Source organism: Aquarana catesbeiana, linkage group LG13, assembly GCF_042186555.1.
Source record: "Aquarana catesbeiana isolate 2022-GZ linkage group LG13, ASM4218655v1, whole genome shotgun sequence".
Classification (NCBI taxonomy): domain Eukaryota; kingdom Metazoa; phylum Chordata; class Amphibia; order Anura; family Ranidae; genus Aquarana; species Aquarana catesbeiana.
Genome location: NC_133336.1, coordinates 67,757,543 through 67,770,514, shown reverse-complemented (window position 1 = coordinate 67,770,514; position 12,972 = coordinate 67,757,543). Strand labels below are relative to the sequence as shown.

At 43.2% G+C, this 12,972-nt stretch overlaps 1 protein-coding gene across 1 annotated transcript in view; it reads left to right on the top strand.

The window, feature by feature from the left end:
- Window positions 1–10,358, top strand: part of ATG14 (autophagy related 14) — an 80,914-nt gene extending 70,556 nt beyond the window's left edge. Inside the window, exons 9-10 of the mRNA XM_073609347.1 lie at window positions 614–699; window positions 9,132–10,358. Of these exons, the coding sequence (XP_073465448.1) occupies window positions 614–699; window positions 9,132–9,438 (393 nt within the window). The 3' untranslated portion in view covers window positions 9,439–10,358. The remainder of the gene's footprint in view (window positions 1–613; window positions 700–9,131) is intronic.
- Window positions 10,359–12,972: the final 2,614 nt, after the last annotated feature.

The window sequence follows — 12,972 nt, the reverse complement described above, 5'->3', positions numbered from 1 at the left end:
ATTTTTCACAGGATGCAGAGGGGGTTATAGAAATGAACACTCCCCCTACCCTCATACGGGCTGCCGAGTGCCTCCTAGAGGAGGAAACTTCCCCTTGTCATGGGCGGCAGTGTGGGTGGTAGAGGAGGACACTTTTTCTCCTTTCTCTAACCCCACAGAAAGTGTTTCATCTGGCTTAGTCAGTCACACACAGGCCACTAACAAGCAAGCAGGAGATGTTGAAATTTGCTAGTATGGTTAGCTCTTCAATTGTCCAAGGCACTTGTTGTAAACACTTGTAAGATAAGTATTAAGATGTATTAAGATTTTTTTTTTTAATAGTGTTTTAAAATCTATAAAACCATTTTAAAAAGTAAAAAAAAATGAGTAAAGTTGACCAAAAAAGTAGTTTGATTAAAATGTTTCTCCTAACTCCTGATTGTATTCACATTCATGCCTCGCTTATGTTCCTGCCCAGTTTATTGGCCAACTACCTGTATATATCAGGGGAATTTCATGAGCAGATATGACTATATTATGGACTGTGTCGGGATGTCATTTAAAACTTGCACCACTGTGTGTGTGTAATATGTTTTACTATTGTTCACTGATTTGACTCCATATCTCTTTGTAGCATGTGGACTTGGACCTCCTGCACCCACTACATACACTCAGGAATCTCATGTACTTGGTCTGTCCAGATAGTGAAAACCTGGGAAGGTGAGACTAAAGGGTTTTCTTTTTCTGTTCAACATTTTGAAAATTGTTGCTTCTTAGAACAACCCACCAACTGAAGGGTGACCAGGCTTATGGAGATTCAGAACAAAACTGACCTGGAGTGAGTGTGTTGTGACATGGGGTAGTTGGCTCTCGTGGTAGATTTGTTTTGTACAGTGAGTCTATGGCAGATAGGAACTTTTTTTAAGGGCTTAGTAGCCAATTTTATTAAAACAGCAGAAAGCAAAACAGTCCACCATAAGATTTCCCACTCAGTACATCTCCAGCTTCAGCAGAATACGAATGCTGGAAAATGCCAAGCCACCTAGCCCATAAGCTCACTCAGCTTCAACTGCAGTACTATGTTGTACCTCTTACCAGTCTCTGTTGTCCAGTTCTCTGTTGTCCAGTTCTCCTGGAATACTTTGCTCTCTAGCCTTATGTCACGGCATCCTGCTGCATGGCCCATCTCTGGTCTATGGATTGGGGTTCTCCTGACATTCTAATGGGAGCCAACCTGACTCCTGGAACTGAGATCCTTTGTCTCTTGGCTTCTGGCTGGACCCTCTGACCCCCTTGAGCGCTTCAGTCTACCCCACTGGGATCTGTCTCCAAACTGGGAGCCATAAACTATCCTGAGACCTGAGGATATCGACCCTGCACACCTGTGTACTCAGCCAGGTTTCAGCTGTCTAGCAAAACCTGGATAAAGGATTGAATGATACTACACCAAATTTGGATACTTACACTGCTTGTACAGTATTTAGCAAAAATACATTTAGGTCCCATTCACTAGGGCAGCTGGGGTGAGGGGGGAATAGTTTCTGCATTCAGAGGCAGATAAATGCATCAGTACTCTGTGCTATGGCCACATATGACTGACTGATTAGCTGCCACCAGATTTTAAGCCCCCCTATCAATAGTAAATGGTTTGTCTCATCCCTGTAACTGAAACTGATCTGGAAGAGAGCTTATTTTTGAAAAAGTACCCACTGGCCAAATCACCAGATCAAAATAGAAGAAAGTAACCTAAAGAAAAATGCAGCCATCACATCTAAGAATAGGTAAGCTGTGTTTAATACAGCTTTAAACAAATGGACAGCTGAAATTCAGTTATTTTGGGCAGCTCAGACCTGTGTGTGTAATAATAAAAAAAAAAATAATGTATGCGTATATGTACAGTACATCCCGAAAGTTTTCACAGTGCTTCAGTTTTTCCACATTTTGTTACAGCCTTATTCCAAAATGGATGAAATTAATTATTTTCCTCAAAATTCTACAAACAATACCCCATAATGACAATGTGAAATCTTTGTAAATTTATTTAAAAAAAAAAAAAATCCCATGTACATAAAGTATCACAAAAGTGAGTACACCCCTCACATTTTTGTAAATATTATATTATATACTTTCATGTGACAACACTGAAGAAATTACACTTTGCTACAATGTAAAGTAGTGAGTGTACAGCTTGTATAACAGTGTAAATTTGCTATCCCTTCAAAATAACTCAACACACAGCCATTAATGTCTAAACTGCTAGTAAAAATGTCCAAATTGGGCCCAAAGTGTCAATATTTTGTGTGGCCACCATTATTTTCCAGCACTGCCTTAACTCTCTTTGGCATGGAGTTCACCAGAGCTTCACAGGTTGCCACTGGTGTCCTCTTCCACTCCTCCATGACGACATCACGGAGCTGGTGGATGTTGGAGACCTTGCACTCCTCCACATTCTGTTTTTGAGGATTCCCCACAGATGCTCAGTAGGGTTTAGGTCTGAAGACATGCTTGGCCAGTCCATCACCATTTGTACTTTAATATTTCTTTATTGGAGTTTCAGAAGAAGGTACATACATGTCATGACCAAACCAATAGTAATAGTAGATGTTCCATCTAGAAACAAGCTATTGTTACAGATAACACTGTGTTGAAAAGTAAACAGCAACATTTCAAATGGGTTGGCTGAAGCAAGGTAGTCGAGTAAGGAGAAAATCTAGATGGCGAGGGGGTGGGATGTGGAGGGGGGGGAAAGGAATTGGGGTATAGGGAGGAGGGGGGGAAACAGGGCACCAGCGGACCAGTGATAAAGAAATGTTCATATCAGTTCAGTTACACTTGAACAGTACATTTCGGGTGTTGTGACCACAAAGCCATATGTTTTTGAACAGTTAAATTTTTCCTAGCCACTATCCTTTTCCATTTCGCATTGGTAGTTGAAATCAGCGACAGTACTAGAAATGGAGGGGACTGTGGTGGTTTTCCATTGTCTGGTGATGTTTAATTTGGCAGCATATAGTAGGTGGAGAATTACACATCTAGATTGAGGTGGAAATTTTTCTATGCCAATGTGTAAGAGGGCCAGGGCAGGAGTCGGGGAACATGAAATCCCAGTGATGGAGGAGATCAAAGCTAATACTTGGTTCCAAAAGAGCTCAAGGATTTGCAAAACCACAGCGTATGTGCAATGGAGCCTATACTGCCGCAATTTCTCCAGCGGGATGGTGATTGGCCTGGATATATTTTAGACAGTCGGTAGGGGGTGAGATACCATCTGTGGATGGTCTTTTGGTAGGATTCCCAGTGGTTTGTGCAGCGAGACGCTTTATGAGTTTCTGTGAATGCTCGTTACCACTGGGTTTGGGTGAGGGGGACATTCAACGCCTCCGCCCATTTGTTTAAGGAATGCACTTGGGAGCACGGTGGAGTGTCGCTGAGACATGAGTACATCAGGGAGATACCTCTACTGGGGCATGGAGTAGTGGAGTAGTAGTGGTATATTGGTATAGGGATATTCACTGTGGAGGGTAGTTTAGTAAGGTTTAGGAAGTGTGAGATTCGCATGTATGTTAAAGCTTCTGAGCTTGGGAGTTTGAATTTGACTTGGAGAGAATCAAATGTATGCAGTGAACCATGATCTTTCAAGTCGCCAATGGTCAGGATACCAACGGAATGCCACCTGGAAAGGTTCAAATCAGGGATGCAGAGAGATATGGCTTTTAATGGTATTGGTAGAGTTCTACTAGGTGAGTTTTGCGGGTATATATTTAAAAGTTTTCTCCAGGCCAACATGGAGGCAGATATCATTGGGTTAATTTTCCGAGGGGCCGGAGAGTATCCAGCTGTCATCAGTAGGAGGTAGTCTGTTAGGGTAGCAGGTTGTGCGTAAGAAGCTTCTATGGTGGACCATATTTTTTCGGGTGTAGGATGCCACCAATAGTAAATTTGGTCTAAGATTGAGGCATAGTAGTAGTTGTCGATATTGGGTAAGCCCATTCCGCCTTGGTTCTGGTGTCTAGTGAGTATGTAGCTAGCACATCTAGGTGGTTTAGAATTCCAAATATATTTAGTCAGTTGACTTTGGATTGAGGACAGGAGAGAGCGGGGAAGAGGCAGAATGAGTGTTCGGAATAACTAAAGAAGCTTGGGCAGTATGATCATTTTAAAGGAAGCTATACGACCTAGAGTAGAGAGGCCTGTGCTGCGTAGAGATTTTAGTAGAGTAGGTAAGTTTCGAGAGAAGGTAAGGTAGTTTAAGTCAATCAGTCGTTTTGGGTTAGGGGAAATCTGAATTCCCAAATATGAGATAGATGTGCTCGCCCACATGTAGGGCAAGGTAGATTTCAGCCGGGCAGTCATTTGTGGTGGAAGGAGTATGGGGAGGACTATGGATTTTGTGGTATTAAGTTTACAGTAGGATACGGAGCTAAATTGGTGGAGGGTGTCTTGAATTTTTTGTATGGACTGGATGGGATTAGTGATCATTAAGATCACGTCGTCAGCAAATAAGCTAATTTTGTGATCTGTGCCATCGTAGGGAATACCTGTTATTAATGGATCGGATCTAAGTTTGGATGCCAAGGGTTCCATCAGCAGGGCAAAGATAAGTGGGGAGAGGGGGCACCCCTGTGGTGTGCTGTTGGTAATCTCGAAAGGGGTGGATTGAGTCTCTCCCGTGAGTACTTTAGCTGATGGGTTGGAGTATAGGGACAGAATTACAGCTTGAAACCACCCTGTAATACCAAATTTAGTCAACACTGCTTGAAGAAAAGACCAGTGGACTCTATCAAACGCCCTGTCTGCATCAAGGGACAATAGCAGAGAAGGCGTTTGAGTGTGCGCAGCATGTTGAATGAGGTTGAGGACCCTTCTGGTTACGTCAGGGGCTTGTCTACCCGGGACGAACCCGACCTGATCCGGGTGTACTAGCTCATGAAGGAACACCATCAGTTTGTTGGCAATAACTTTAGCAAGTAGCTTGATGTCGGTGTTCAAGAGCGATATTGGCCTATAGTTAGAGGCAACAGAGGTATCTTTCCCAGGCTTTGGGATGGTGGATATGATTGACCTTAACATATCAGTAAGTAGGGAGCCCAAGGAGCCAGCAGCATTAAAGAGGTCCGTCAGTCTAGGGACTAAGGTGTCTGCAAATTTTTTGTAAAAGGCATTGGTAAAGCCATCCTCTCCTTGAACTTTATGCAGAGGGAGAGCTTTGATTGCTCTATGGACTTCCTCTGGAGTGAATGGTTTAGAGATATAGTCGAATTGGGACTCTGAGATTTTGGGGAGATTTATCAGGGTGAGAAAGCTCTGTATTTGTTCTGCAGTTGGTTGTGGGGTGAGAGGGTCATGTTTTAGATTATATAGGGATGCATAATATTCACTGAATGCGTTAGTAATTTCCTGAGGGTTGGTTAGGAGTCGTTTTGAAGTAGGGTGATGGAGAGAGAGAATTTTGGCTTTCGTACGTTGGGCCTTAACTTGTTTTGCTAGGAGTGACCCATCTCTGTTGCCTAGGGCATAGTAATTGGCCTTCAAAAATTTTAAAGTTGTGCTCAAATTTGTGGAGCAGGAGAGTGCGTAATTTCTGTCGGAGCTCCAGGAGCTGGATGGCTTGTGTGTGAGAGGGAGAGGATTTGTTTGTTTTTTCTATGCTAGATATTTGGGACATAACCTCGTCAATGTGCTGGGTCCTCAGGCGTCTCACTCTTTTACTCATTTTTATAAAAATTCCTCGAAGGTACGCTTTGTATGTTGACCAGAGTACAAATTTGTCAATGTCAGGCAGTTCATTATGTTCGAAGAAAGATTGGTGCTCGGCTTCAATTTCCTGCCGGACTTTAGGGTCTTCTAACAAGGAGGGGTCCAGTCTCCAAAGTCTCGGAGGCCCAGGTCGTTGATCGCCCAGGGATATAGAAATAGGGGCATGGTCTGACCATGATATTAGGCCAATGTCAGATTGCGTGACGTTTTGTAGGGTCCATTTATCTGCTATGAAGGCGTCAAGTCTTGAGTAAGATAGCTGTGAGTGAGAAAAGTACGTGTAGTCACGTTCTGAGCCATGTTGTGCTCTCCATACATCAAAGAGATCTAGGTCGTGGAGTAGGGGGTTCAAAGCCGGCCGGCTTTGGCCTTTGGTAGTAGAGGCATCTATGGAGGGATCACCAACTATATTGAGGTCGCCTCCCAGTATTATGATTCCTTTGCGCAGGCTGTTGACCTTCTTGTAGAGGCGTCGGAAGAAGCGGAGTTGTCTGGAATTAGGGCCATATATATTGACCAAGGTGTAGGTGGTTTGAGCAACGGTACAGCTAAGTATTAGGTATCGGTCCTGCGGATCAGCATAGGTGTGGTGGTGCTGGAACTAAAGGGTGTCTCGGACAGCTGTCATCACTCCATTCAAGTGCTTCTCTTGTAGGAATGCAATGTCTGCATTTTGTTTTGTCAATTCCTTTTGTAGATTGGCTCGTTTGTGCGGGCTGTTCAGGCCCTTGACATACAGGGATGTCAGTTTTATCGGCATTTTAAGGCAGTCGGCGGTAATTCTTTATGGCAGGTCTACAATAGTAAGTATGGGGTATCTCTGACAGGAGCAGGTACTGGCTGAGGGGTGTGGTCCAGGGGGAACAGGGCATTTCGGTTCGCCTATATGCGGGCTTTTGTAGTAAAGTCAAGGATCAGCGGGATGCTGGTGTGGAACAGGGAAGGAAGTAAAAAAGAAGAGCCCGTTAGGAATGAAGGTTCAATGTGCAGACTAACTGCTAACAACTTGAAACGGGGGGGGGGGGATTTCCTCCAGTGGCGTCTCGGAACACAGAGCCAGTGGAGTGAAAGAGAGGCTTGGGAGAGGCAGTGATCCGCTGCAACCCGGCTATAAATAAAGTAGGGTCAAATGTGCGGACGGGATAATTCAGGCGTCTTGAAGTGACCAGTCAGCTTCCATTTGTGAAGGAGGTGGACGTGGAGTTTCCTCAAGGATTATGCGCCAGAGCCGTAGAAGTTGTAGGCCAGCTTGCAGCGTGCGCACAGCATGGGTTTTGCTCTGGTACGTGATCAGCAATTTAGTGGGTAACCCCCATTTGTCCTGTATATGGTGGTTTTGGAGTGCTTTAGTGATCGTGGCGAGTTGTCGACGATTCTCCATAGCTGCCTTAGAGAGATCTGTGTACAGCGCAATTGCAGTGAACGGATCAGGAAGGTTTGAGGATCTCTTGGCGGCAAACATCACTTTTTCCTTCGTGCTGTAGAAATGTATGCTCGCTAATACATCTCGAGACTTCTCTGGTGGGAGGTAAGATGGTTTTGGGAGCCTATGGGCTCTATCAATTTCCAGATCTCTATCGGATAAATCAGGTATTAGCGCTCACATTAGAGATTGCAGGAATCGCACCAGATCAGGTTGTGGTACAGATTCGGGTATGTTGCGGAACTTAATATTGTTCCTGCGCGAACGATCTTTGAGATCCGCCAATTTAAGGTTGATCGCCTGCAATTCTGCCTCATGTTCTGTGCATACTTCCACTGTATCATTATGGGCAGTGAGGAGATCAGACATTTTGTTTTCAATGTAATGCAGACGCTGGTCCTGTTGCTGTACTACAGTAGCCAGCGAGGACACTGCAGCCGAAAGATCAGTGTACAGGGTCTGCTTAAGGGATATGAGCATGTTCTTCATTGTTTGCTCAGAGATGGGCTGGTCTGAGGCAGGGAAGTTATCAATGGCTGCAGGATGCTGGACATTAGGAGGAGGCAGGATGAAGGGTATGCTGGGGTTCTGACCTGGGGCGTCCTCCTCTCTCCTGGGCTTAGATTTGACTGGAGAGGCAGAGGCAGGAGAACGGGGGGGAGAGTACTCAAAGTCTGTGATCGTGGGACAGCCTGGGCGTTGTGATCCATCGCCGCCAGCGTGAGGTGAGAGCTGAGCTGGAAATCTGTGTGAGGTGCCGGCGCCATCTTGTCCTCCTCCCGCTCCGGCCAGACAAAAGAAGTCCGTCAGCTTCTGAGGCATGGAGATCTGTTTCCTTCTCTTCAACATTATGCCTGGCTGTTGTGGAAGTGGTTGTGGGTCCGGTCGAGTGATTTTCATCCCGTTTTTAGTGCTGTGGAGCCGCTGATAGCCAGGTGCTGTGCGGAGCAGAGATTTTAAGCAGCCATTCATGGTGCTGGCAAGCCACGCCCCCCCAGTCCATCACCTTTTACTGACCAAGGCAGTGGTCATCTTGGAGGTGTGTTTGGGGTCGTTATCCTGTTTGGAATACTGCCCTGCGGCCCAGTCTCTGAAGGGAGGGGATCATGCTCTGCTTCAGTATGTCACCCTACATGTTGGCATTCATGGTTCCCTCAATGAACTGTAGCTCCCCAGTGCTGGTGGCAGCACTCATGCAGCCCCAGACCATGACACTCCCACCACCATGCTTGATTGTAGGCAAGACACTTGTCTGACGCTGAATATGTGCATTCAACTTCTTTAGTCGACCATGGCGAGGCCTGTTCTGAGTTAAACCTATCCTGTTAAACTGCTGTATGGTCTTGGCAATCTTCTTCTAGCCTAGGCCATCTTTATGTAGAGCAACAATTCTTTTTTTCAGATCCTCAGAGAGTTGTTTGCCATGAGGTGCATGTTGAACTTCCAGTGGCCAGTACGAGAGAATGAGATTGAGAACACCAAATTTAACACACTTGCTCACCATTCACACCTAAGACACATGACACCAGGGAGGGAAAAAAGCTAATTGGGCCCAATTTGGACATTTTCACTTAGGGGGGTGTACGCACTTTTGTTGCCAACGGTTTAGATATTAATGGCTGTGTGTTATTTTGAAGGGACAGCAAATTACAATTAGTACACTCACTACTTTACATTGTAGCAAAGTGTAATTTATTCAGTGTTGTCACATGAAAAGATATAATAAAATATTTACAAAAATGTGAGGGGTGTACTTACTTTTGTGAGCTACAGTATGTGTAATAAGTGTATGTGTGTATGTATGTGTGTGTATTAACCTTTTTGAGGGAAACTTGTAGGCTGTCATTGCTGACCTCCTAAAAATATCGGTTGTCTGGCTGTATACAGACCCCACTGACTTCCTGGAACTAGTTGGCAGGTCTTATGTAATAACAGATATTGTTTTTTTTCTCCACAATGTGTTCCTCATTAGGTCCGGGCCATTTGAAATTAGCGCAGATCTGGAAGACTCTATGGAATTTGTAGATCCAAGCGGAGCCGGCGAAAGTGATGAGAGTGGAGATGAGCACATAAGCGATGAAGAGACAGATCTGGGAACGGACTGGGAGAACCTGCCAAGCCCCAAATTCTGCGATATCCCCTCTCAGCCTCTGGAGATGTTGGACAGTCAGAGTACAATGATGTCTCAACCTATAGCCAGCAGTAGCGCGGGAGGTATGATCTCCTCTGCTGCTGCTTCAGTCACCTCGTGGTTCAAGGCATACACTGGTCATCGTTAACGGGAGGTGGATGGAAGGCTTTACCTCTCCTTTTAACTTTTTACCTTGGCAAGTTAAAGTCTGACATGTACAGAGAACGAATCTCTGCGACTGTGTTTCCTAGCTGTTTTATTTCCTTTTTAGTAGGGGAAGAACTTTGAAAAACTTTGATCGCTCAAATGATTGTGAGGAAATCGATATTGGAGTCTGTGCCCTTTAAGAAGAAATTGGTTTCTTTTATTCGAGAATAAGTCAACGTTCTGTAACATTTCCCAAGAAAGCAATCTTCCAAATATTGAAACTTTTTTTTAAATTTTGCACTAAAAAAAAAAAAAAAAAAAGCTGTTCAGCCACTTACTTCGTTATATAGTTCTTTAATAATTTGGACTTAATACATTGGGATTACTCTAGTTTTTGGCTTTGGATTTCTGCATTTGAAATTTTATGTTGATGAGCCAGAATTTAACTGAGAGGTAACAAATGTATGCAAAAGCTCACCTACCTACACAGAAAGTTATGTCGCACTGTGATTACATCACTGTCCTATGATAAACTATATTAGGCTGAGGAGGGGCTGCACTGCACAGCTTCACTGATTATCGAAAAGCTAGCTGTACATACCAAAAGTCCGCTCAGAACAGAATATTAGAAAATCTGTTTATTAATAACATGACGCGTACAGTTGTAAGAGTCTGTGAACATTTAGATATGAATGGCTTATGGAATGTGATTTTGTTTCTCTAATTCAATCATTTAAAATTGCCTTATTTAAAGCCCAAATTTTACATCCAGTCCAAATTTTACTTTGTTTTATATGATGTTGAGGGATAAGAATCCCTGCTTTTACTGTTATTCAGGGCCCTATTAGAGAGCTTCCCCTTAATTACTGTTTCACCAAGCATACGGTATGTGTGTGTGTGTGTATATATGTATATGTGTGTGTATGTATATGTGTGTATATATATATATATATATATATATATATATATATATATATATATATATATATATATATATATATATATATATATATATGGGAAGCATAGAACCCTGTCTTTATTGCTTCAATTGTGGGCAAATTTAAAAGATTTACATCAAAAAGTATAGCGCTAATCAAATAATAAACAGTTAACACAAATCATTATGTGTGTGTGTGTGTGTGTATGTATGTGTATATATATATATACACACACACACACACACACACACACACACACACACACACACGTGTCCAAATAGATAAATCCAGAAACAGGTGACAATCCCAAGGTGATAAATTAAATCTTCACCCACACTTCATCAGATTGTAACACCACAGTCATCCGTCCCCTTTATATTAAATAAAATACGCTTACCAAAGCGAATGGAGTCAAAATTTGCTTGTGTATCTGTATGGTCCCCGCCTGGGATAATGTGCACCTCCTCTGGGTCTGATTATGCCCTCATGGAAGCCTCATCTTTCACCCAGTAATACTCAGCCATAAGGCAAAGAGATTGTCAAAAGAGCCATATAGTGTTAAACCACGACTAAAAGTTTATTTAAAATGCACCAAATTACTTACAATGTTAAAACATATAAGCGCTTAGCAGACAAAAGCCACTCCCAGGACTCAGGCTGCTTCTGGGCCACTTGCAAAGAAATAAAGGGTCTATAATTGTTATCATAGGTGTATTTTAAATGATAGAGACAGAATATCAACCAAAAAACACATGATACACATGTTATTTACTCACCAAAACTGCAACTCAATTTATAAGTATTTGATCCCCCTACAAACCAACAATAATTCTGGCTCCCACAGACTGGCTACAGTATGTGTTACACAGATTAGTCCTGTCACTGTAAGAAGGTGATCCTAACGACAACTCATTATGTGTATAACAGACACCTGTCCACAGAATCTTTCTTCAATTCAAACCTCACCATCATGGGCAAGATCAAAGAGCTGTCAAAGGATGTCGGTGACAAGATTGTAGACCTGCACAAGACTGAAATGGGCTACAAGACAATCGGCAAGAAGCTTGGTGAGAAGGAGATAGCTGTTGGAGCGTTTTTTTGTTAATGGAAGAAATACAAAATACCATTAATCACCCTCGGTCTGGAGCTCCATGCAAAATTTTTGCCTCATGGGGTAAGGATGATCATGAGAAAAGTGAGGGATCAGCCCAGAACTACACGGGAGGAGCTTGTGAATGATCACCAGGCAGTTGGGACCACCGTCGCCAAACAAACCCTTGGTAACACAATATTCCACCAAGGATTGAAATCCTGCAGCGCTGGTAAGGTCCCCCCACTGCTGTCATCAGATGAGACCAAAGTTGAGCTCTTTGGCATTAACTTGACTTGTCGTGTTTGGAGGAAGACAAATGCTGACTATGACCCTAAGAACACCATCCCTACAGTCAAGCATGGAGATGGAGACGTTATGCTTTGGGGCTGTTTCTTTGCTAAATTACAGGCAGACTTTGCTGCATTGAGGGCCAATGGATGGGGCCATCTATTGTAAAATCTTGGATGAGAAACTTCTTCCCTCAGAACACTGAAGATGGTTCTTGGATGGGTCTTCCAGCATGACAATGACCCAAAACATACCGCCAAGGCAACAAGGGAGTGGCTCAAAAAGAAGCACATTAGGTCATGGAGTGGCCTAGCCAGTCTTCAGACCTTAATCCTATAGAAAATTTATGGAGGAAGATGAAACTTTGAGTTGCCAAGCGACAGCCAAGAAACCTTAAGGATTTAGAGGAAGATCTGTAGAGAAGAGTGGACCAGGATCCCTCCTGAGATGTGTGCAAACCTGATCACCAACTACAAGAAACGTCTTACCTCTGTGCTTGCCAACAAGGGTTTCTCCACTAAGTCATGTTTTGCTTGGGGATCAAATACTTATTTTACTCCCTAAACTGAAACTCAATTTATAACCTTTGTGTCATGTGTTTTTTCTGAATTGTTGATAAAAATTATAGACCCTTAATTTCTTTGTAAGTGGCCAACTTACAATATCTGCAGGGGATCAAAAAATAATTTTCCCCACTGTACGCATATCATGATTTGTGTTAACTGTTGATTTGATTAGCGCTGTACTTTTTGATTTGTTTGCTGTACAATTTATATCTACTGATGTGCCAGCTGCTGCACTTTCTTCCTTTCTCTGAGTGCGGTTTCTCCTCCTCTTAGATTTATAAATATAAAAGCTTTCCATTTAACCCTTGTACTAACATCAACGTATGTCATACATTGGCAGCAGAGAGGGATTTTATGCACACTCCTGGCTACTACAACAGCTGGGAGTGCTTGTAAATCTGACTGTGTTGATTTTAAGATGGAAGTACTTTGGTGGCTGTACTGTCAGATTGCTTCCACTGACCCCATAGTACATTGGCGAGTGGAAGCATTAATCCTAGGGTAATTATTCTTTGTTTTATCTCTAAACTTATGATAAGTGTTTTTTAAGCACTGCCCATGGAAAATTTTGGGTACTGAAGCTTGTCATTGATCATCTGATGAGGGGAGCTTCCGCTTTTGAGTGGAACTCCGCTTTTAATGGGCATGTG